This window comes from Engraulis encrasicolus, chromosome 1 (genome assembly GCF_034702125.1).
Source record: "Engraulis encrasicolus isolate BLACKSEA-1 chromosome 1, IST_EnEncr_1.0, whole genome shotgun sequence".
NCBI lineage: Eukaryota > Metazoa > Chordata > Actinopteri > Clupeiformes > Engraulidae > Engraulis > Engraulis encrasicolus.
In genome coordinates this window covers 7,053,507-7,078,506 of record NC_085857.1, presented here as the reverse complement: position 1 = coordinate 7,078,506, position 25,000 = coordinate 7,053,507, and the positions used below count along the sequence as shown (strand labels likewise).

The window sequence follows — 25,000 nt, the reverse complement described above, 5'->3', positions numbered from 1 at the left end:
TTGAAGATCACCATAAAAATAAACATAGGAAAACTGCATGCATAATAATAAACAGTGTTTCCCACAGAAATTTTGGAAACTATGGGGGCCGCCGGAATTTTTTTTTCGGGGGGGGGGGGGGTCTTTTCACGCGGGCCTTGTGTGGGGGTGTCCTTTCACGCGGGGGGGGGGGGGGTGTATTCACGCAGTGTAAATGCAAAATGGCTAAACAATGAGTACAGTATGACATTGGCGCATGGAGAAACTATAGGCCTAGGCCAGTCATTCTCAAAGTGTGGTCCGGGGACCACTGGTGGTCCGCGACAGTGCTCAGGTGGTCCACGAGGGGATTTCTACTTTTCCAAGACTAGCTAGAAGTAGGCTATATATGTAACACACAATTACAAAGCTAAACACAGCTGAAGTATTATTTTCACCACAAAAAGGCAGGCTTGTAATGTGAATACATTGCATCGAAATTAGCACTGTCAAATAAGCACCCTTCAACTGTCAATTCAGTTCACAGGTGGTACCTGAACATTTTTTAGGAGGGGGGGGGGGGGGGGGGGGGGGGGGGGGGGAGTGGTCCTAAGCATGAAAAAGTTTGAGAAACACTGGACTAGGCCTACATTTCAGCCATTTATATTTTGAGAAAAAAGGCTACATAACATTTTACCCATGATATTAGTAGTACATTGTTATTTATATTTGTTTAAAAATGCAGTACAGTGAATCATTTCTGTTACAACACAGTTTCATTAGTCTCTCTTGCAGGGGTCTATGTAATGAAAAAAATAATAAAACAAAATAGGAGCAGAGATACAGTAAGAATGTAAGAGTAGTATACTGTGAAATTGTTATCGCATAGACAAAAAGGGTCTAGGGTAGGCTGTGCCTTTTCCCCACACACACATAGGCGTACACATTCTACATGAGGGGTGCTGCTCACAGGGCCAGTTTTTCAAAATTCATCCCATTAAAAGGGCTGAACAACATATTACACATTATGTCTATATTCACATTCATTACACATTCATTTCTATATGCAGCCCGATGTCTTCTCTGCCGTGTCAATGAAGGCCTGTCACCTAACTCATTACAAATGTAAAACAAAGCCTGGGGAGTGTTAGTAAACTCATCCCAACTGTCCCTTCTCTGAAGGTTTTTGTATTGCTCCTCCCAAACCCAAGTTAACTACAATAACTTGACTAGGCTTTTGATCCCTCTGTCTTTCAAGCACTTGTGGTTTTCTTTATAGGATGTATTTACTCCAGGAGGAAAATGCGAAGGAAATCGTAATTCAAATCGTTTTTAACAAAAACGGAAATCGAAAAAAAAAAAAAAAAAAAACCAAAGTAAAAAAAAAAAAAAAAAAATTTATTTTTTTTTATTTTTATTTTTTTTACATTTTCGAAACTATGGCGGCCAAATTTAAACTATGGCGGGCCGCCATAGTTTCCTCAATGTATGGGAAACACTGCAATAAAGCTACTAGAAAACTGTAGACTACTTTTACATAAGACTTGTGCAAAACCTGGAGTTACACAAGCAGAGTGTATCAGCAACAGGCTTGAGAATAAAGTGAGCATCCTCAACCTGCGGATGCCTCTACAGTGACTGTTTATTTACCAAAGGTCGTCCCTCTGCCCCACCCCTCTACTCTCCCCCCATCTCACCGTCTGTTTCCCGTATAGATTATTGCATCAGAGGGAGTTTTGTTGATTGGTCTTGAATCCCATGGCTCTTGCCAGGCAAAGCAAATCGATGCACAACAAAAAATGCATCAGTGCTCTTCTCACCTCTACTACTAATTTCCGTTGCACTCTGGGGCCTTGACACCTGCCAGTTCAGTTGTGATTATATGCTCCTCATGTTAGATAAGAGGGTACCTCGTCACAGGCAGTGAACTTAAACTATGACATTTAAGCTATGCTGAGTGTGACCTCAGGGTGAAAGTTTACTGTTGTTTCCTTGCTAAGAGGGAAACCGCTCAGGATCCATGGCTTGGTATCAGTTGGCAGAGGCTAGTGAAACATGCTAATGCTCGTGTTACAACGTAAACCAAAATGAGCAGTCTCCGTTATGAGTTTCATGTCATTAAAATTCGTCAGATAATGTCAATAATCTTTTTTTTTCCGGCCATGTTGTGCTCCCTTTTTTCTTGGAGATCATTATTGTATTTGACCTGATTGCACTTATCACTCAATAGATTTGAAAATAGATGTGTGACTGACTGTGGGCAAGACAGATACCGCAATTACATAAAATGTGACCGAAAAATTCCACATCACACATACCCAGATGAGTCGTACATCTACACTGTTTGACGACACAGTTTTCAGTCAGTTTTGCACTCGGGCCAATTCATCATGCAATAGTACCATTCAGCCAGAGGCAGAGTAGAGTAGAGAGTAGAATATAATTTGTTGATCCCGAGGGAAATTAAGGTGTCAAGTAGCATACATACATAAATACAGAAGAAGACACAAAGACATTACACACAACATTGCACATATATTCACCATACATATATTCACAAGGTCAGATCTCTCTATCCCACACACACACACACACACACACACACACACACACACACACACACACACACACACACACACACACACACACACACACACACACACACACACACACACACACACACACACACACACACACACACACACACAGACAGATGGAAAGGTACTGCGTGGGGAAGCGTTTAGATGTTTTTTAATATCTGCCAACTGCGCCCTGGGGGTAAATCCTGAGCTGTACTGTATGCTATGCGTGTCATGTTGATTTCTTGTGCCTAGTTGAGTCACCATACGTGGGTAAACAAACACGCAGCATGGAAAGAAACCATCATATAAAGACACGCAGAGAAATTCACATCTTGCCATTCCAGTCAGGGCTGCTCATAGCATTGGCCGGGCCCAGGACAAAGTCATCTGAATGGGCCCCCAACACAGCACATGCAATGTAATGATGACCCAATGTTGGGCCCCCTCTCCTCCTGGGCCCGGGACAACATACCCGTTTGTTCCCACCCTGTCAGCTGCCCTGTTTCCAGTTACATTTGAAATACTAGAGTAGATTCTGAGCTTCCTATAGTCTAATGCTGATGTCTACTTGCACAACAGTCACAACATCTTCAAGATTTTTACTGTGCCATGTTTCCAGCTGTTTTATGTAAGAATTTGAAAGACTGATGACTCACCCAGCTCGACCCGAGCTTCAACCATGCCTCCCTAAATAACTGGAGTGTATGGTGTAAAACTGGTACAGTAGGCCTACATCATGTAATGCATTACAATCTTACTTTATTGAAGCAGGCTTTGACTTATGTCAATTTTCTTTCTGTTTTATTGTAAGCCCTTTAGCTAAAGACACAAACGTCCCTCCTTTTGCCCTCTGTTTCAAAAATAGCCGCAGCTTGTAAGTGTATCCTTGTGTGCGTGCGTGCGTGCGTGCGTCCGTGCGTCCGTGCGTGCGTGCGTGGTTCTGTGTGTATGTGTGTGTGTGTGCATGTGTGTGTGTAGTGGGAGTAGGCCGAGCATATGAGGCTAAAGATGCATGACATGGAAGTGGAATAGATGACAGTGCAGCAGGGCTGAATGAATGTGTGTATTTATAGAACATATTTGTCATCGAGTTTGACACAAATACGTGGTGTGACAGATTGTATGGAGATACTGTTGTATGCACACGTGGAGGAACACCCACAGACAAAAGGATAAAAACATTGTGTATTTGCAATCATTGCGCCAGCTTAGCAAATAACTGAGATCGTCTGCCAAAATATTTTTTTGCCACTTGAAAGACGGCAGAAAGACTTTGGAATAGGGTGTAACAGTCAAATGTTCTATCAACAGGGTTCCCACTGGTGCTTGAATTCCTTGAAAATGCTTGAATTTCAATTAAGTGTTTTCAAGGTTGTGAAAATGCTTGAATTTTTGCTTGAAAATGCTTGAAATTTGTGTCAAGTCAAACTCAGTAAACCAAATAATAGAAATAAATTGTTCAGGTACATCAAAAATCTGAGGGAGTGAGATGTCAGATGGTATTTGCCATTCAACATCTTAAAATTGATTAAAATGCAGGAAATTGCATTTTAAAACACACACACAACATTTTCTGGGGAAGGACCCCCACCCCCCCTTCCCGCAACCTATTAAAGGTGCTGGAAAACTGAACATTTGGTGCTTGAAGGTGCTTGAAAAGTGCTTCAATTTGTTAATGAAAAAGGTGTGGGAACCCTGTATCAAATGGCTTCCTTGGCGGAGGTCTGCACTCTGAGAACATTTCTAGTTACAATGTATTTTTTGTTTTGATGGACTGCCTCATCTTGCTTCTTTTTATATTACTTCATTTTACGTTACAGTTTATAGCTTGTTAAAAAATGAGAAATATTTTCTTTGTTGCTCTTAGGCAAGTGGTTTGATGGCAGACTTTTGGCTCTAGTCAAACTGGCCTAAAGCCACAGATAGCTCATGTTATGCCACTTATCTGGCTTAGCATCAATGGCACTAGACTTAGCATCGTCGCCTATCCATGTTGTTGGATAAACAGCTTATGACCTGACTTTCAATTAATCAATTGGCTTCAGAAGTGGCCATATGAAAACTACAACCCTCCCAAATAAAGTTTTTTTTTTATGTTCAACAATGAATTTGCTGCACTGAAGAAAGATTAATAATTTAATGAGCATGGAAAGGGCAGACAAAAGTTTTGTCGCCAAGAGAAAATAATATAAAAAGGAGTTTATGGCGAGGGCTGTAGAGTTTAGTGGGATGCTGTTGAGTTCAACAGGTGCACTGGCATATTGCTCTCCAACATAGTCTTTCTCTGGGTGGTGTCTTGGTTGAAGGTCAGGTGAGGAGGATGCATATTGCTCTGCAACATAGTCTTTCTTTGGGTGGTGTCTTAGTTGAAGGTCAGGTTGAAGGTCAGGTGAGGATGACGCTCTTGACTGCTCGGCATCATCTCAAGAGCTAGTCAGAGGCCTGGGTTGCCAGATGTGTCCGATAATTTCCAACCCCAAAAATGCTGAAAACACCTAGAGGCACTAAATCCCTAACCTGACTCTTGCCCTCTTGTTTGCCGTTCCGTTTACGTGCGGCAGGGAATGGAACGCCCTCGCGTGAAGTTGCTGAACGCAGCCAGATGATGAAAATCAGGTTACTAAATACCGCCCAATTTGAACCAAATTGTATTGATTTCTATGGTCATGAATTCACACAAAACCCCTGCCCAATGCCAGTTTTTTACCCCCAGACGGCCATCCTAAGCAGCCCAATTGGGCCAGAAACCACCCAATCTGGCAACACTGGTCAGAGGCCTGGGGGTGCATCCCAATATGTGTCCTTGCCTCCTCCACTTGTGCTTGTCTCCTCGTCCCGCCTCCTGGCCCCTCCTCCGTGGAGAAAGCGATAAAGTTTCCCAGCTGTCAGCCTCGCCACAACAACTTTTGAGGGACTGTTTTTCATTCACCATCCCAATTGCAAATGAGAAAAAGACTTTACAATTGAGCTTTTGCAAGATATTGAAATATAATGCTGTTGTCAGTGATGTCATCATGACGAGAAGCAAGTGGAGGAGGCAAGTGGAGGAGGCAAGGTCACATATTGGGATGCACCCTGGGTCTCTGTTCTCCCTAGAGCTAACAATCCCCTAATCTCACTCTCTCCGCCCCCTAGCTCAGCAGACAAGAATGTAGTCGAGACCTGTCTTCTCAAGTAGAGCTCGTGTGAAGCTCCTGGTGACTTTTTCAATAAGAAAGAGGTCTCTTTTTTCAATCTTACTTGCACATGTGGATCTGATTGTCTCTTTGATGTCAGTGGAGACATCTGAGGAAGTCTTTATGAACTATCCTCAGGAAGTGCAGTGCACAGGAAGCCGTCTGTCGTATTGCAGTGCCCCTTGTGGTCCGGAGTAGGGAGCATGTCCCCGCTCGGACACCATCAATGTTGTTTCAACAGAGACTCTTAAACGCACGCACGCACGCACACAGGCACGCACGCACAGGCACACACACACACACACACACACACACACACACACACACACACACACACACACACACACACACACACACAGGCACACGCAGGCACACACAAAGGAAATACTGAATCAGTCCGAGAGCAACCGCCTCCATGCGCAGGGAGAGACTGAGATAGATGAAAATGAGGGGGTATAGCTGGCTCTAAATTAACTTTTTCCATCACCAGCCAAAATGGCTAGTAGATGTTAATCTCACTAGCCAATCACACACTCACTAATGGGTCAAAGTGGCGACTTAGTAGATATTTTCTACAGTACCAGCCAAACTGAAATTTCACCAGCATTTGGCCGGTTGACTGGTGTTCATTTAGAGTCTCTAAAAATAGCACCACAAATGGCACAACAAATAGTTAATTGCATTGCTAATTGAAAGGATGCAGTACTGTATACACATCATGTAACTATCATGCATGCATCAGTCAGGACTGCCGAGTTTTGTGTAGGTATCATGTGTACCTGAAGTTCAAAATATACAAGCTGTTGAGAGAGAGAGAGGGTCCGAGGCACTCTGAAGTCCACATTAAAAGTCCTGCATTAATACATGTTCTCTCTCTCTCTCTCTCTCTCTCTCTCTCTCTCTCTCTCTCTCTCTCTCTCTCTCTCTCTCTCTCTCTCTCTCTCTCTCTCTCTCTCTCTCTATCTATCTCTCTCTCTCTCTCTCTAATTGCATGGAGGAAAGATGCAAGCCTGAAATGTGGTGTTATTTTACAAGCAGCACATGTGGCGCATTACAGCCGTCATGGGGGAATTGGTGTGTGCGATGCGAAAGCACATGCTTGCCAATGATACGTACATGATGTTGTCTGCATATATACAGTACCACCTCCTGTTGGAAGTTGAGCAGCAGGTTTCACAACACATTTCTATGGAGACCCACAGTATGTACAGTACAGTATATGTGCATTGCCATATAAACAAGGGTGCCGGAACATGTTTTGAAGTGATGATGCATTTCTCTCGATTCTTTATATCTTAACAAGTTTACTGCTGCTGCATCAAGCATCAAGGCCACTGTGGCCTTATAGCAGATATTTTTTTCAAGGGCACAAGGCCAAAGTGGGAGGGCACGAGGGCCATGGCTGTATCAATCGGAGAATAGGACAGTGTTACCAGATTCTTCAGTTTCTCGCCCAATTGGGCTACTTAGAATGGCCGTCTGCGGGTAAAAATGGCACTTGGGCTAAATTTTGGCCATTGAAATCAACAGAATTGGGCGGGATTTGGTGCTTCCGGGGGCTGGAAATCATCATTCTCATCTGGCAACCATGGAGTAGAATGTTCTCCACTGTAGGTGGGTTCTATTCTCTGCAGGGGAAGGGCTTAGGCATCTAGTAGTGGTGACCATTGGAACAGTAACTGTAAACGGACCGCATTTATGGAGCACCTCCCCCCCCCCCCAACTTCTTTGAACAAAGCTTTGCAAAGTACAGTGTGCCTCACATCCACCCATGCATCACACAGTACACACACGGGTGGTGGAGGAGAATGGTGCCAGAGGAGAGAGCTTTTTGGGACGTTTGCAGCAGTGGGACAAATTAGTGGCATGACAAAGCCCCAAGTGCCCCCATCACAAGCAGACCTTTGTTAGATGCTGACTGACACATAAACAGCAGCCTTGTTCCTGTGTGTGTGCGTGCGTGTGTGTGCGTGAAAGCAGGAGTGCGTGTGTGTGTGTGTGTGTGTGTGCGTGCGTGCGTGCGTGCGTGCGTGCGTGCGTGCGTGCGTGCGTGCGTGCGAAAGCACGAGTGTGTATGCGTGTGTGTGTGTGGGCGTGTGCGTGTGCGTGCGTGCATGCGTGGAAGCCAGAGACAGACAGCTAGACTCTCTCTGCTGTTTTTCAGACTTGCCCTCGTGGTGCCACCTCTGCTTCTGCCTCTGTTGTCAGAAAGGCTTTCGACACCCTTCACTGTGCCTTGACTTCAAACGCTAACTGTAGATCAGAAAGCAGAAAAGAGTGAATTTGAATGCTTTTTTCTTGGATTCAGTTCGATAGAGCTTCATCGGCATGACAAAATAAACTTTGTATTGCCAAAGCTTTAACTGTAGAGATAGATAATCACTTCAAGCCTGGTCAGGGAGTTGGATCAATGTGGCGAGGTAACTAGCCAATTTAGAGTAAAAGACCATTTTCCCTCCTCACACGTTCTTGTTGTTGTGTCGGTCCAATCCACTCAGTAATGTAATCTTCCTGGGCCTATTTGAAGAAAACAAATCAGCACCATTTTTTTTTTCTTTTTTGAAGGGCCAGACGTCTCGGCTACTGTTAATTGCTGCTTGTTCATCTGTAGAGAGAAGAGAATGTTCCAGACAAAGAGCTGTGTAATTACCGTATAGATGATGTATGAGATTTCTCCACCAACACCATCAGTCTACCGTACATGTTCAATCTACCCCTCTAGAGATTAGGGCTGGGTTCAAAAGATCGAATCGCGATCCAATATTGATTCACGTTCGAAAAGTGTGATATCGATTCACAACTGGTATCAAAGGTTGAGATATTTAGGTTTTTATAGCCGGTCTTAGAATTTTAGGCATAAATGGGTGAAAATGACAACCCAGCAATACAGAAGATCGATATCGAATCGAATCGAATCGGATCGTGGATCGAGCTGGATCTTGACCTTCTGGATCGGAATTGAATCGAACCAGGAAATTTGGATCGATTCCCAGCCCTACTAGAGATACAATTCCTTTATGATTTACATCTTGTATTATGTTGTGCTGTTATTTGTTTTTATTTATTTCTTTTCCGTTTTGCTTGCAATGCACAATGTACATTGTTATTGCAAACTGGCTTCATTTCCATTTTGATCCACATTACGCTGTGCTCACATTCTCCGCAAATAACCTGTTAAGTCGGCATCGCTCTAATTAACCAGAAGCACGTCAGAACATTTTATTTTACCCTGAATGCTGATAATGGGTCACAGACTAATCAGTGATTAATCATTTAGTTAAGTTTTTTTAATTTATTTTTTTTGATATTTTTATGGGCTTTTTGCCTTTATTACAGATAGGACAGTGGAGAGTGACAGGAAGTGAATTTGGAGAGAGATGGGGTAGGGTTGGGAAATGACCCGACTCGAACCGGGTTCCCATGGGCATGCAAGCCCAAATGTGGGGGGCTTAGCGCGCTGCGCCACCGCGCCCCCCAATCATTTAGCTAAGTTGAGTTGTGTCTGCAGTTGTGTAGTTGTCAGATGTCCTTGAGGTTTGTGCTACACATACTCTATATACGTAACTACGACCTCTTGACTGTGGTATGAATAACTGGCCTACATCGTGTCTCTTGCTGTGATGGAATCTTAACTCTATTTGAGGTCAAGAGCTTCTTTTATATGTGCTTTCAAAGACCTTTGTTTACTCGTAAAGGCAGATTTATTGAATATCCCTCAGAAACAGAAACAGATATTAAAGGCCCACTGTGTAGGATATGAAAAGCCCACTGTGTAAGATCCCATTCGCCGGCTAGTGCTAGAAAGTGACAAAATGATTCCCCATAACTGTTGTTGAATGTATCACGGCATCAACTCAAAATTAAAACTTGTAAGTCGGTCATGTCTCACTCTTGAAATACAATGTTTTCTCAAAACTGATTAAAAAATAGTCTGCCATATTTTTAGAGCACCATTGTTGACATTTGAACAGACAGACACAATGACTACAACAATTCCTCAAGGCAGTTACAATAAAAAAGAGGATGCCAATATATTATACAATATGTATAAGTCTGTGCATGGCTGTGTTCATGCGCGTGCCTTTTTAGTTACTCTTTCCAACCTTTCCAACTCCAGATAAGAGACTTGAGTTGCACTCAGCCTTGCCTGCGAGAAGTATTGTTGACATTTGAGCACACAGACACAATGACTATAGCAATTCCTCAAGGCAGTTACAATAAAAAGAGGATGCCGGTATATTACAATACAATATACAGTATACAGTACTGTAAGCCTGTGCATGGCTGTGTATCTTTTAAGTTACTCTTTCCAACCTTTCCAACTCCAGAGTATAACTTGCACTCAGGCCCTAGCCTGCGAGAAGTCCCTTTCAGTTTCCTCCTCTCAGAACTCCAATCCACCCTTGGCTTGGGCCTGTCTCCAGTCCATGTTTGACTCTGGGGGTTTACAGAGAGCTTCATATAAACCTCAACTTCACCTCTCCAATGTTGAAGCAATAAACCCTGGACTGGCAGTTCTTCAAGCCTTCTTTAACCCCTGCAGCGCACTCACCAAGATAAGCAATGATTATTACATGACAGAGAAAGGGGCAAAAGAAGGGAGAGAGAGAGAGAGAGTGGTTTGTGACAGGGAAGTTACAGACTGATGGCATTAGAGAGAGAGAAAGAGAGTGAGAGCGAGAGAGACAGAGACAGACTGAGAGAGTGACAGAGACTGAGAAAGAAAGAGAGAGAGTAGAGTAGAGAATAATGGAGAAAGGAAGAAGGGAGAAAGAGTGGTTTATGACAGAGAATTAACAGACTTGTGGCAGTAGAGGGGGACAGGGAGAGAGAGAGAGAGAGGGAGCGAGAGAAGAGAAGATGTGAGTGCAAGAGAGAGAGAGAGAGAGAGGCCAAATAGTGAGGTACGGGAGAGATAGCCCCAGGGGACTGTAGTGTAGTGTAGCTGACTGAGGTGTGCGTTTCTCAAAAGTGTAGTAGTTGTTACCTGTTAGCAACTTGGGTAGCTGTCAATGGGAGATTGCATTGCAAACAACAAAGTAGCTGATGTTATGTTAGCAACTTATGGTTTCGAGAAATGCACTCCTGCTCTGCCAGGGAAGGGAAGCCAAGAGCTGTTTGCCCAGGGAGGACAAATACCACAGACCTGAGCCAACAGGGACTGGGCTGGGCCTGTAGTGTAGTGTGGACCCCTCCCCGCGAGAGTACAGACAAACATGTCTCTTCTCTTTTCTTCTCTTCTCTTCTATTCTCTTTTCTTCTCTTCTATTCTCTTTTCTTCTCTTCTATTCTCTTTTCTTCTCTTCTCTTCTCTTTTCTTCTCTTCTCTCCTCTCCTCTCCTCTCCTCTCCTCTCCTCTCCTCTCCTCTTCTCTGCTTTTCTCTTCTCTTCTCTTCTCTTCTCTTCTCTTCTCTTCTCTTCTCTTCTCTTCTCTTCTCTGCTCTTCTCTTCTCTTCTCTTCTCTTCTCTTCTCTTTGGTTACTTCTGTACTTGAAACTACGCAGTGTTGCTGCTCCACCTACAATTCCGTTGCCTTCATTGACAATGATTGATAAACTCCTTGAATCTTGAATCTTGAATCTTCTCTTCTCTCTCTCTCTCTCTCTCTCCCCCTCTCTCTCTTCTCTTCTATCTCTCTCTCTCTCTCTCTCTCTCTCTCTCTCTCTCTCTCTCTCTCTCTCTCTCTCTCTCTCTCTCTCTCTCTTCTCTCTCTTCTCTTCTCTGGTTTATGTGTCAATGTGTAGTACCCTTTCTTGACTTTTTTTCTGTACATATTTGCACCTTCTTTTGCGTGCACACACTCACAGCACACTCAGCAGGTTTTTTTCCCACTTGAGTGCTGAAGGCCATGTAATCAAAGGTCCACCAATTACACAACTCTAGGGATGCACCGATACCGATACTGGTATCGGTATCCGCACCCGATACTGCTCATTGTACTCATACTCGTACTCATGAAGCACTTGCCGATACAAGGAACAATACTGCTATTACACAAAACAATGGAAAATCTTGTCTAGTTCTGTAGTCTTGAAAGCAGCATGGAAAAAAGTATTGGCAAGTACACACATTAATGTACTCGTACTTGTATCGGTTTTCAAACAAGTGGTATCGGTGCATCCCTACACAACTCAATATCACTTCAAAAGTGGTGAAGACGCGCTCACACTACCGCCTTAATAGGCTATTGTAACAGGTCTTAACTGTAACTGGGTGCTGAATGCCACATAAAACATGAATGAATGAATGAATGAAGCGAAGGACAGCACTCTTCAGATTTTTTCTTTGTTTATTCGCCAACGAACGTTAAGGGCAGAGCCCTTCTTCAGCGTGTAATGGTGAGGTTTTTTTTAAACACCATTACACGCTGAAGAAGGGCTCTGCCCGAAACGTTCGTGGGCGAATAAACAAAGAAAAAAATCTGAAGAGTGCTGTCCTTCGCTTCCTTCATACAACTCAATATGTGTTACCACATCCACACGCGCGTAAGTTAAGTTAATTTGTGTAAAGCATATAACGTCAGAATGTGCCTTTGTAATCACACTTTGAATGATTGAACTTTAACCCTTTGAGGAGGAAGCATTCTTCCCCTGTCCTTCTAGAATGTTACTCGAACATTCCACAACTCCCACTGAACTCTTAAAAGTCTTGTTACCGTCTAATTGAGTAATGGTGGTGACATCCTAGTGAGAACTCAAAATGTTGCCAACATTCTAAAAACATGTACAGTATGAACGGGTCCTCAAAGGTCTGAGCTTTGCTGAACTTGAGTATGCAACTAGTGTGCATCTTCATTGCTTTGGCTGTTGTGAGTCTTCTGCATTTTGAAAATACCGTAGCTGCATACATTACATTACATTACATTGCATTTGGCAGACGCTTTATAACCAAAGCGACTTTCAAAAGAGGACATAATCAAGCCAACATCACAAGCAAATAAAGTGCACAGGAGATATACAGAACAACAAGTGCAGTTGCAAAGAGGGTTATTTATTTATTTATTTATTTATTTTTATCATAAAGAGTAAATAACGAGTACACACACACACAAACACATACACACACACACACACACACACACACACACACACACACACACACACACACACACACAAACTAAACTAAACTAACCTGTTGGACGGCTTAATGCAAAGGCCATTATGACAGTCAAGCTGGAAGCAGCAACTTACTAAAGAGCCTACACAAAGAGACAGGAAGTGCAATTCACACAAACACAAACTCTACGGAAACATGTCGGTGCACAGGAGAGAGCTCTGCCTTGTCCTTCAGTTCTTCCTTTTAAACGATCCTTTTTTTTCCTGGTGTGTCAGGAATTGAATAAGCAGCCCATTTGATCTCTCAACACAAAGGAAAGCAAGTTAACGGAGACACAGAGGCAGTGTGACACAACTCTTTTACGAGTGAAAAAAAGAAGCTTTCGGCCCATTAGAATCCAAAGGCTTTCAGCGCTGTTTCCAAGCAACAGTCTCTCGGACAACTTTCTTCTTACAGAGAGTGGTGGCCCAAGGATTTACAGGAATGTTGGTGTGACAAAGCCCTTAGATCAGGCATGTCAAACTCAGGCCCGCGGGCCAAAATTGCCCCTTGGAATGTTTTTATATGACCCGCAAGATCATTTCATTACAGTTGGCTCTCACCATTAATATAGCCAGGGGTGGATTAATGCACGGGCCTACCAGGCCTTGGCCCAGGCTCAGGGGGCCAGAGGCCCCAAGGGGCCAGGCCAACTAGGCCCCGCAGCCACGACCCACACTGGCCTTCAAAACCACTTTCGCAATAGTAATCTTTCCAAGGTGCTTCATGTGCCAGCCAATATAGTGTACAATGAACTGGTATAGTCCCATAGGGCAGGCCAAGTCAGGTCTGAGAGTGGGGGGTCCAAGGGGGCCAAAGGACCAGAGGCCCAAAAGGGCCAGGTCGACTTGGCCCCATGGCCACGACCCAAACTGGCCTTCAAAACCACCTTTGCAATAATCATCTTTCCAATTATTTCAGCTCATGAGGTTCTACCATTGATTGTGGTTGCTACACAAATGGCTGTGTTATGTGTAGGCCTACCTACTGTTTGGTGGATTCGGCATTTAAAATTGTGCTTTTGGGCCCTCAGTCATGACTGACAGTCATGACGGGTAGTAATCTCAGCATAGCATCACATGCGTGGCCATGTGACATTAATTTTGTCATCTCAACATCTTAAATCTGAGGGAGTGAGTGAGAAGGCATTTGCCGTTCCTTGCCCTAAAATTGATTAGAATGCAGGAAATTGCATCTAAAAAATGCTACATTTTCTGGTGTCCACCACCCACCAACAACACCCCCTGCCGAAACTGCATTGCCGTTCCTCTGAGCACACACTATGAACGTAATTTTTGGCGGGGGGTTGAGGGGCCAAGACAGTGTCTGGCCCAGGGGCCATAATTTCTTAATCCGCCCCTGTATATAGCGTAGTGATTTTCAACCTATGGGCTGGGGCCCACTGGTGGGCCCCGAAGGTATTCCAAGTGGGCCTTGAAATCATTTTCTTCAAATTATAATCATATTTTGGAGTGTGTTGCTATAGATTTATTTGCGTTTTATTCTTTATTGGGTCAGAAGTGGGCCCTGAACATTTGTGACAATTTCGAGTGGGCCCCACGCTGGAAAAGGTTGGGAACCCCTGATATAGCGTATTAAGACTTGAACATGGTGCTTGGTGTGTCACAGGAATATGACTGGCCCTCAGTAACACCTCACACTCATGCAACTGACGGGCACATTTGAACTACCATGAGAGAATGAGTGTTTGTGAAATTTTATTTTGAGTATGCACTGCAGTGCATGCATGAACTTCAAGTTCGGGCCGTCGTTCCAGACTTTACATTTTGGCCCTCAGAGAATTTGGGTTTGACACCCCTGCCTTAGATATTTGTGAAAGAGAGTTTGTCATAATTTTGCTCATGGACCTTTTCTGTGTGCAAAATAATAAAGTCACGTAGGTTAAAGGGATACAATACATACTGGGAGGTAGAGAATGCGCGCACATCAGTGGTACAGGTGCTGGACAAAATAAAGTAACTGAAGTAAATGATAGAAGTCCGCAGCACTGCACTTGAAAAAGGACGAAGGTCCGAAACATTGTGCAAATAAATCACTGGGAGCATTAACAGTGTTGCGGAATTCTTTCATTTACTTCATGCAATACATACTGCCCTACAAAGGCAGATTGCAGTAACCACACCAACATTGAAACTTATAATTCGTATTAGGTTGGATATTGTAGTTAGTGCATATTTGACATAGCACTATCTCTAAAACATGACACACTTGTACTATAAGACTTATAAGTCATATGATTAAGGAGGTGTAATGAAGACCATTTTCAGTCTAAACTCAATTTAGACAAAATATGTACGGGTAGTTTACAGCAATATGGCTTGGTAGAGCTGCATTAGCCTGGGCGAATAGCCGACTGTTGACTCCGTCAATCAGTTTGGCAAAAGCCATGAGGAATCCGTCTCCGTGAATGATGGAAGATGGTCTGATCTTACTCCATAATTTAAATTACTTGAAGTTCCAAACTCAAATTAAAACCCATATTGTGCTTTATTAGCATGCCTGTTACGTTATAGCGTCGCAAAAGCATACAAATAACAAAACGAAAGTGTGAATATAGTTACCTTAACCAATCAGGAACGAAGCTCGCAGGTGAGTTCTACGTCACCACTCTCAACTGTTTGCTGATTGGCGAAACACTGACAGAACCGAACTCGAGGCTTTTGCCAGACGATGTGCGGCGCCAAAATATTTGGGTGGAGTACATGGATGGCATCGCCAGGCTAGTCAACCACCCACTGAAAGGACACTGGGTGTCCTTGATACAAACTCTATATAAAAAAAATCCATAAAAGAGATAATAAGTAAATCTTAAAAAAAATAATCAATTAATCCATCCAATTACTGTAGATAACCAATTAATCCATCCAACTAAATAGCCAACACTGAGAGAACCGAGCTTGAGGCTTTTGCCAGACGATGTGTGGAGCCAAAATCTTTGGGTGGAGTACATAGATGGCGTCACCAGGCTAGAGCTGCATGGCCCTCAGAACTGCCTGCTGGTGTTTTTTAGTTGGGAGAATTTGTGATGGACCGTAAGAGCACTGCCTCGCCAGAATGTTTAAAAAAAAATAATAATAATTTAAAAAAACTCATGGAGCACACACAATTAGGTGCATACATGTTTTTTTCCAGACAGTTGTGAATGCACAGCAGTATTTGTGTATGCTGTGTGTGTGAATGTACAGCAGTACACTCGCCTCCAAAAGAGTTGTCGCCTATCCATCTGTTTGGAACAGTGTTGGGAATAACGGCGTTTAAATAAACGGCGTTACTAACGCCGTTACATTTTTCAGTAACGGGTAATCTAACTAATTATTCTTACTGTCAGTATAACGCCGTTACAATTTCATACACTCCGTTACTGCACGTTACTGTTTTAGGGTAGCCTATGCGTCGTCACCGTGCGTTCTATTACCAAAACCTCTCCATACGGTCATATGGCCACGTTCGCCGCTGCCATTCACCCAGTAGAAGTCAGAAAGAGGGACAGAATGAGTGTGTGTGTGCTGCTTGGTGAACAGTGTTTGTCTGATCCCAGGATTATTGCGTTTGCGTCCGGATAGGTGGCTACCCGCATCACCGGGGGCTGAATGGAGGGAGCGCAAGCTAACATTACCAGACCCACTTCTCTCACCCCTAATTCCTCCACCAATACCTGTATGGACACTACGACTGCATTCGCCACTACCACCGACTCACTTGAGATAGGATAAAGTCACCGAGTGAGTTTAAATGTGTGTGTGTGCTTAGAGAACATCCTTGCTTCGCATGTCGGCATCACTGCCTTCGGAAGTTTCGCCGCGGTAAACAAAGAGTGCTCATCCGATCATTATCCTCCTCGTGAGATAAAAAAACTGTCCTTCAGAGTCAGAATAGGCAAATAACATGCTCATAACTTCATTATGATGCAACTTCTCACTAACCACGATGAAATAGCTCGCTGATAGTTCGCTGATAACAACACAAACTCAACTCGCACGCTTCGAGACAAAGACGCAAAGTGGCTACTTCCGCATTTTGTGGTCGAGTCACAGGTCGCGTCTTTTACTGCTTCACGACTCTGTGAACTACAAAATGACGTAATCGTAGTCTTGTTTGAAAGGGTAGCATTTAGTAATAATTAAAATGTAAATACTACATTTAGTAGTAATTTAAAGTTGGATTTAACATGCACATTTTCAGTTGAATTTAAATAAGCCTATTAAAATGTGTTATTTTCTTTTATAAAAAAAAATATATATTTTGTCCATCCAGTGGCTTTGGTTTATTATGTTGCAATAAATTGTTGTTTGTAACGTCACCTGTCTTTACCGTCCTTCTCTATGTGGTTTATGAAACATGGTCGGGGGCGAGTAACGCAATAGTTACTTTTACTGGTAACTAGTTACTTTGATACCGGAGTAACCCAGGAAGTAACTCAGTTACTTTTTTGGAGAAGTAACTAGTAACTAGTAACTAGTTACTTTTTCAAAGTAACTTGCCCAACACTGGTTTGGAATAACAGCTAATAACTTGACTTTCAATTAATCACTTGGCTTCAGAAGTCACTCATATGAAAGCTACAACCCTCCCGAATGAAAATGTATGTACAAAAATAAATTTCATGCACCAAAGAAAGATTGACCCTTTATCGAACACAGACAGGGCAAATTTTCACAAGACAAAAGGTTTGTCGCCTATCGAACATAATGTGAAAATGAGCAGATAAGTCACTTCAAAACACTTCAAATACGCAGATTGGGTGTCATACTTAATCACTGAATCACTCTCACCTCTCCAGAAAATCAACTTTGGCCTTAGGTGTATGTTTAGGGTCATTGTAATCATGGAAAGCAACACAATGAAAATCAATGGAGTTCAATGAGAGATGGTGACATATTCGCTATTTTTAGAACAATACATGTTTAACTTCATAATTTAATCAATGATAAAAGCCCTCAAACACCTGCAGCATGCATGCAGCTCCTCATAAGAGCTGTATCTGTACCATGTTTCACTTTATGCACCATTTCTCTTTTTTCATATTCTTCATCTCCAACACCATATAGTTTTGATGCTATCAGTTCAAAAATGGTTGATCTTGGGATCTTGACTTCAGAGTATGAGTCCCATTAGCCTTCATTTTTGTTAGAATTAGGCCTGACACACTCTTGGCTGGCTTTTTTGAGACAAGACAGTGGGAGAGACTTCTTTGGTGTTAAAGGTGAAGAATTTGGAAAAAATATATGGTGCCTAAAGTCAAACATGGGAGGGATACAGCTCTTATGTGGAGCTGCATGCATGCTGCTGGTGTGTGAGGGCTTTTATTATTGATTACATCATGAAGTTAAAAATGTATTGCTCTACGAATAGCCAATATGTCACCATCTCTCATTGAACTCCATTGATTTTCATTGTGTTGCTTTCCATGATTACAAGGACCCTAAACATACACCTAAGGCCAAAGTTGATTTTCTGGAGAGGTGTGAGTGAATCAGTGATTAAGTATGACACCCGATCTGCGTATTTGAAGTGTTTTGAAGTGACTTATCTGCTCATTTACACATTATGTTCGATAGGCGACAAAACTTTTGTCTTGTCAAAATCTGCCCTGTCTGTGTTGAATAAAGGGTCAATCTTTCTTTGGTGCATGAAATTTATTTTTGTACATTCATTTTCATTCGAGAGGGTTGTAGCTTTCATATGAGTGACTTCTGAAGCCAAGTGATTAATTGAAAGTCAGGTTATTAGCTGTTATTCCAAACAGATGGATAGGCGACAACTCTTCTGGAGGCGAGTGTATTTGTTCATGCTGTGTGTGTGAATGTACAGCAGTATTTGTGTATGCTGTTAGTGTGAATGTACAGCAGTATTTGTGTATGCTGTTAGTGTGAATGGACAGCAATATTTGCGTATGCTGTGGTGCATATTGGATTTCTGCATGTGTGCTGCTAGGCCCCTGTATTTCTCTCATGTCTCTACTCCACAGAGACACACACACACACACACACACACACACACACACACACACACACACACACACACACACACACACACACACACACACACACACACACACACACACAGTGCAAAAGAAAGGCTGCAGTTCAGATCTGAGTGTAAAAGCATAGCTGATGGTTCATCTCAACATTTATTATTTTGGCCAAACATGCAGAATGTTGGCAGGAACAAGATATACACACTTTTGGATGCGCATGCACACACGCACACAGACACAGGGTTGTCCCAGGAATAGCTTGTGGATGAGTTTCACTCCTCGCATAACTGTAGACAGACAGACAGGCAAAGGAGATGTAAATATAGTGTGTAAGTGGATGGCTCCCCCTGCTGGAGAAATAAGGTAGCACAGCTGACTGAATTCTTCAACTGCAATTGGAGGTGGCAGAAGAGAATGCACACACATAGTAGACACAGAAATCTAATCTATTGTTCCCTGTGTGAGTTCCCTCTGTGAAACCCTTTGGTGCCTTTCATTTTTTGCAAGAACTATCTCTTTTTTTTGCATTTTATTTTTCTTCATGCACATTCACACAAATTGATAAAAGGGAAGCCAAGGAGAGTGAGAGCCAAAGAGAGAGAGTGTGTGTGTGTGTGTGTGTGTGTGTGTGTGTGTGTGTGTGTGTGTGTGTGTGTGTGTGTGTGTGTGTGTGTGTGTGTGTGTGTGTGTGTGTGTGTGTGTGTGTGTGTGTGTGTGTGTGTGTGTGTGTGTGTGTGTGTGTGTGTGTGTGTGTGTGTATGCACTTGCATAATCTGAGCCAGAGCAGGGAAGAAGGAATATGTGGTGTGTGTGTGTGTGTGTGTGTGTGTGTGTGTGTGTGAGCTGCATGGTGCCATGCTGTTTCTCACCCGTGCCCCTGAGGCTGCTGCCAAGTCACTGGGCGCGGGGCGGGCTGGCTGCTTTGCATGTTGTGTGTTCACCATTGAAGGTCATTTTAAATATTCAAAACATAACCTTTATGTGGTGGTGGTGCTGGTGAGGTTTTTAGATGTGAACGTAACATCATCTAACATCACAGATAAATGGACACGCATGCATGGGTGGACTTTGTGTGTTGTGTGAATGGTGGTGGTGGTGGTGGTGGTGGTGGTGGTGAGGGTGGTGGTGATGATGGTGGTGGGGTTGGTGGTGGTGGTGGTGGTGGTGGTGGTGGTGAGGTTGGTGGTGGTGGGGCTGGTGGTGGTGGTGATGGTGGTGGTGCTGGTGAGGTTTTTAGATGTGAACGTAACATCATCTAACATCACAGATAAATGGACACGCATGCATGGGTGGACTTTGTGTGTTGTGTGAATGGAGAGACAGATTGAGAAATGAAATGAATGGGCAGCAGGCTGCAGCAGGTGGTATGAATGGGGGACACAGCACAGTGATGGCCAGGGCTTTAGACTGACACACACACACATACACATACACACATACACGCACACACACACACACACACACACACACACACACACACACACACAGAGACGCACGCACACACACACACACACACACACACACACACACATGAATGGGGGACAGGACTTTAGAGTGATGAGCAGGGCCGGATTAAGATGGCCTGAGGCCCCTAGGCTACAGGTTGCTATGCCCCCCCCCCCCCCCCCATTTGACAACAAATGTGCTTAGACAGTGTCTATCAACTGTCTACCAACTGTACTCAACACAACAGATTCATTTTTCAACATTGTATGTCAGAATTCTGCATATTTTTTTTATTTTTTATTTTTTTTTTATACTTTTGTCTGATTGGGGGGCCCTTGGCCTCTAAGCTGCAGCCATGTCTAGCCTGTGTTGGGGGGCCCTTGGCAGATGGGGGCCCTAGGCTGCAGCCATGTCTAGCCTGTGTTGGGGGGCCCTTGGCAGATGGGGGCCCTAGGCTGCAGCCATGTCTAGCCTGTGGTAGGGGCCCCTTGGCAGATGGGGGGCCCTAGGCTGCAGCCATATCTAGCCTGTGTTGGGGGGCCCTTGGCAGATGGGGGCCCTAGGCTGCAGCCATATCTAGCCTGTGTTGGGGGGCCCTTGGCAGATGGGGGCCCTAGGCTGCAGCCATATCTAGCCTGTGTTGGGGGCCCCTTGGCAGATGGGGGGCCCTAGGCTGCAGCCATGTCTAGCCTGTGGTGGGGGCCCCTTGGCAGATGGGGGGCCCTAGGCTGCAGCCATGTCTAGCCTGTGTTGGGGGCCCCTTGGCAGATGGGGGCCCCTAGGCTGCAGCCATGTCTAGCCTGTGTTGGGGGCCCCTTGGCAGATGGGGGCCCTAGGCTGCAGCCATGTCTAGCCTGTGTTGGGGCCCCCTTGGCAGATGGGGGCCCTAGGCTGCAGCCATATCTAGCCTGTGGTAGGGGCCCCTTGGCAGATGGGGGGCCCTAGGCTGCAGCCATATCTAGCCTGTGGTGGGGGCCCCTTGGCAGATGGGGGGCCCTAGGCTGCAGCCATGTCTAGCCTGTGCAGTAGTCCGGCCCCGCTGATGAGGTGATGGGGGACAGTGGCGGCTTTAGACTGAGGAGGTGATGGGGGACAGTGGCGGCTTTAGACTGAGGAGGTGACGGTGTTCAAAGGGCGTGCGGATGAGGATGTGTGTGATGTGTTAATGACTTGCCATGACAGACCTGACAGCTACAGCTTCACCACACCACTACACCACAACAAACTAGCATGACAGGGGCACAGCTGGCAAGTCCTCTCTTCTCTACCTGGCGTCATTCTCTCTCTCTCTCTCTCTCTCTCTCTCTCTCTCTCTCTCTCTCTCATTCTCTCTCTCTCATTCTCTCTCTCTCTCTCTCTCTCTCTCTCTCTCTCTCTCTCTCTCTCTCATTCTCTCTCTCTCTTTCTCTCTCTCTTTCTTTCTTTCTTTCTTTCTTTCTCTCTCTCTCTTTCTCTCTCTCTCTCTCTCCCTCGCACTCTTCCTCCCTTCTCGTTCTCGCTCGCACTCGCACTCACACACACACCCCGACTACATATCGCTCCTTCTCTCTGCCTGTGTATCTATCTGTCCTCCTGGCCGCGGCGCGCGCTTTGTGTTTGTTCGTTTGAATGCTGCAAGCAGAGCAGGTGTCCTCTTTCATTTCCTGTTTTCAGACTCTAATCTCTAATAATATCTCCCTCTTCACCTTCATCATCATGGTCTTCTATTCCTCCCTCTATTCCTCTATTCCCCCCTTACCTCCCTCTATTCCTCTATTCCTCTATTCCCCCCTTACCTCCCTCTATTCCTCTATTCCTCTATTCCTCTATTCCTCTATTCCTCCCTCTATTCCTCCCTCTATTCCTCTATTCCTCCCTCTATTCCTCTATTCCTCTATTCCTCTATTCCTCCCTCTATTCCTCTATTCCTCTATTCCTCTATTCCTCTATTCCTCTATTCCTCCTCTATTCCTCCCTCTATTCCTCCTTCTATTCCTCTATCCCTCCCTCTATTCCTCCCTCTATTCCTCCCTCTATTCCTCTATTCCTCTATTCCTCTATTCCTCTATTCCTCTATTCCTCCCTCTATTTCTCCCTCCCTCTATCCCTCCCTCTCTCTATTCCTCTATTCCTCCCTCTATTTCTCCCTCCCTCTATCCCTCCCTCTATCCCTCCCTCTATTCCTCCCTTACCTTACCCTTATCTCAGAAAGTGTTACAAGTTCAGGGTTTTCTTCTACTATCAGGCTTGAATAATGGGCATACACAGGCTATTAAATGTTTGAATAATGTGTCAAAATAGACCTACGGTACGTCACTATGCAGTATCTTGTCGTCATTAGAGCAGGGGAAAAAGTTCGGGCTCAGGATTTTTTTTACTATCAACCCTGAATCCCTCACTTGTTGCTTACTCTTGCAACCCTCCCATTCACATTGGCTTGGGGTGGAATACTTGCATGCTTGCTGTATATTCAGGGGGCAGACGAATCTCTGTATTATGTGCATACTTAAAGATGGTTCTCTCTCTCTCTCTCTCTCTCTCTCTCTCTCTCTCTCTCTCTCTCTCTCTCTCTCTCTCTCTCCCTCTCTCTCTCTCTCTCTCTCTCTCTCTCTCTCTCTCTCTCTCTCTCTCTCTCTCTCTCTCTCTCTCTCTCTCTCTCTCTCTCTCGTTCCGTTTCCGTACAGCTAAGCCATAGAGCTGTATCCAGCTAGCAAAGACACTGAGTTCTCTTTAAAGGGACACTGTGCAGGAAATGGTCCAAAAAGGGTACTGCAACTATGCTGCTCATTGTAACTGGGCTGCCTATTGCCAAATTTGATCTTTACATGAAAGTTTACTAAGTAAGAAACAAATATTTCCTAGTATGGTCCAAGTACAGTCATTTTCGCAGTTAAAAATGGCTATTTTTGGAAATTCAAAATGCCGGACCATGGAGAAGATCCCCCTTTTCATGTATGAAAAGTGCATTTTTTCCAGTCATAATGAATACGGTACTTAGAATTTGATGGTGGTGGTAAGTATTCATGAAAAAGGTAACATTAGTGAATGGGCAGCATGAATTCTGGAAATAAACAGCTAAAAATCTCACACAGTGTCCCTTTAAAGATGGCTCTCTCTCTCTCTCTCTCTCTGTCTCTCTCTCTCTCTCTCTCTCTCTCTCTCTCTCTCTCTCTCTCGTTCCGTCTATTGCACTTATTACTCTGGCCTCCTCATCAGTACTACAGCTAAGCCATAGAGCTGTATCCAGCTAGTAAAGACACTGAGCTCTGTTTAAGGGCCATGTCCCCAGTGGCTTGCACCCTGATGTACCGTACAGCTGGGTTGTAATCAGGGCTCTAAATTAACTTTTTTCATCACCAGACGAAATGGCTACTAGATGTTAATCTCTAGCCAAACACACTTTCACTAATGGGTCAAAATGGCTAGTAAGTTGGTCTTTTCTACCAGCCAAACTGAAATTTCACCAGCATTTGGCCGGTTGGCTGGTGTTAATTTAGAGCCCTGGTTGTAATGCACATTAGTTGAGGAGGCTGTCAGTAAATGTGATTACACATGTGCTATTGGTAGCAAAGTGGAATGGCTGCATGCCACATGACTACTTCTGAGTTAAGCAACAACAACAGAAAACAACTACTTAACTCAGAAGTGGTCATCAATGCTACAAGGGAACATGTCACATTTACACATATCTGCTTTTCCTGTGTAATGGTCACTGATGATATGATGTAGTCAGTAGTCAGATACTGAGCAACAATGTATTGGCTGTTTTCTATATCAGTCTGTATCAGTCTTGCAATGTTTTGAAGTACTTACTTTTATTTCATTTAACATTAATTTGCTCCCGAAATATCCACGGAAGTAATTGAAACTTAAAAAAATTGCCACATCGATTCTGGAACTTGCCGCATTGAATTGGATCGTCCATGCCCCGCATTGGATTGCATCGCCGGATCGATCATTGTTGACACCACTAGTAATACCGTAATTCAGATGTGTGTTTTCTGCTTTTTCCTGTGTAATGGTCACTGATGGTATGATGGTATGATGGTATGAATTCAGCCGTGTGTTTTCTGCTTTTTCCTGTGTAATGGTCACTGATGGTATGATGATGGTATGAATTCAGACGTGTGTTTTCTGCTTTTTCCTTCCTGTGCGCTGCAGTGACTGAAGGCAGGAACCTGATCCCCATGGACCCTAACGGGCTGTCTGACCCCTACGTCAAGCTGAAGCTGATCCCCGACCCCAAGGGCGAGACCAAGCAGAAGACCAAGACCATACGCTCCTCCCTCAACCCCGTCTGGAACGAGTCCTTCACCTTGTAAGTGGTATACTGTATATACATGTTTATTGTATGTTGTTGTTGTTGTTGTTGTTGTAGTTGTTGTTGTTATTGTTGTTATTGAACAAGTCCTTCACATTGTAAGTGATATACTGTATATATATGTTTATTATTATTGTTATTATTATTATTATTATTATTATTATTATTATTATTATTATTATTATTATTATTATTATTATTATTATGGAACAAGTCCTTGTCATTGTAAGTTAGCCGCTGGAACTAACACGGATGCCTTCCATAAACATGCTTGCAACCTAAGCTGATGTGGTGTTTTTAAAAATATATATGTTTATGGGGGCCTTACCATGGCTCTAGCGCAGGGGTTGGGAACCTTTTTCATTCGAAGGGCCACTTCAAATTCATTAGAGGGCCATACAAGTCACTTTTATGTCACTATTATGAACACAAATCAGGATTTCCT

At 43.9% G+C, this 25,000-nt stretch overlaps 1 protein-coding gene across 1 annotated transcript in view; it reads left to right on the top strand.

The window, feature by feature from the left end:
- LOC134446826 (protein kinase C alpha type-like) overlaps positions 1-25,000 on the top strand; it is a 289,331-nt gene that overhangs the window by 181,561 nt on the left and 82,770 nt on the right. Inside the window, exon 6 of the mRNA XM_063196121.1 lies at positions 24,396-24,552. Within this exon, the coding sequence (XP_063052191.1) occupies positions 24,396-24,552 (157 nt within the window). The remainder of the gene's footprint in view (positions 1-24,395; positions 24,553-25,000) is intronic.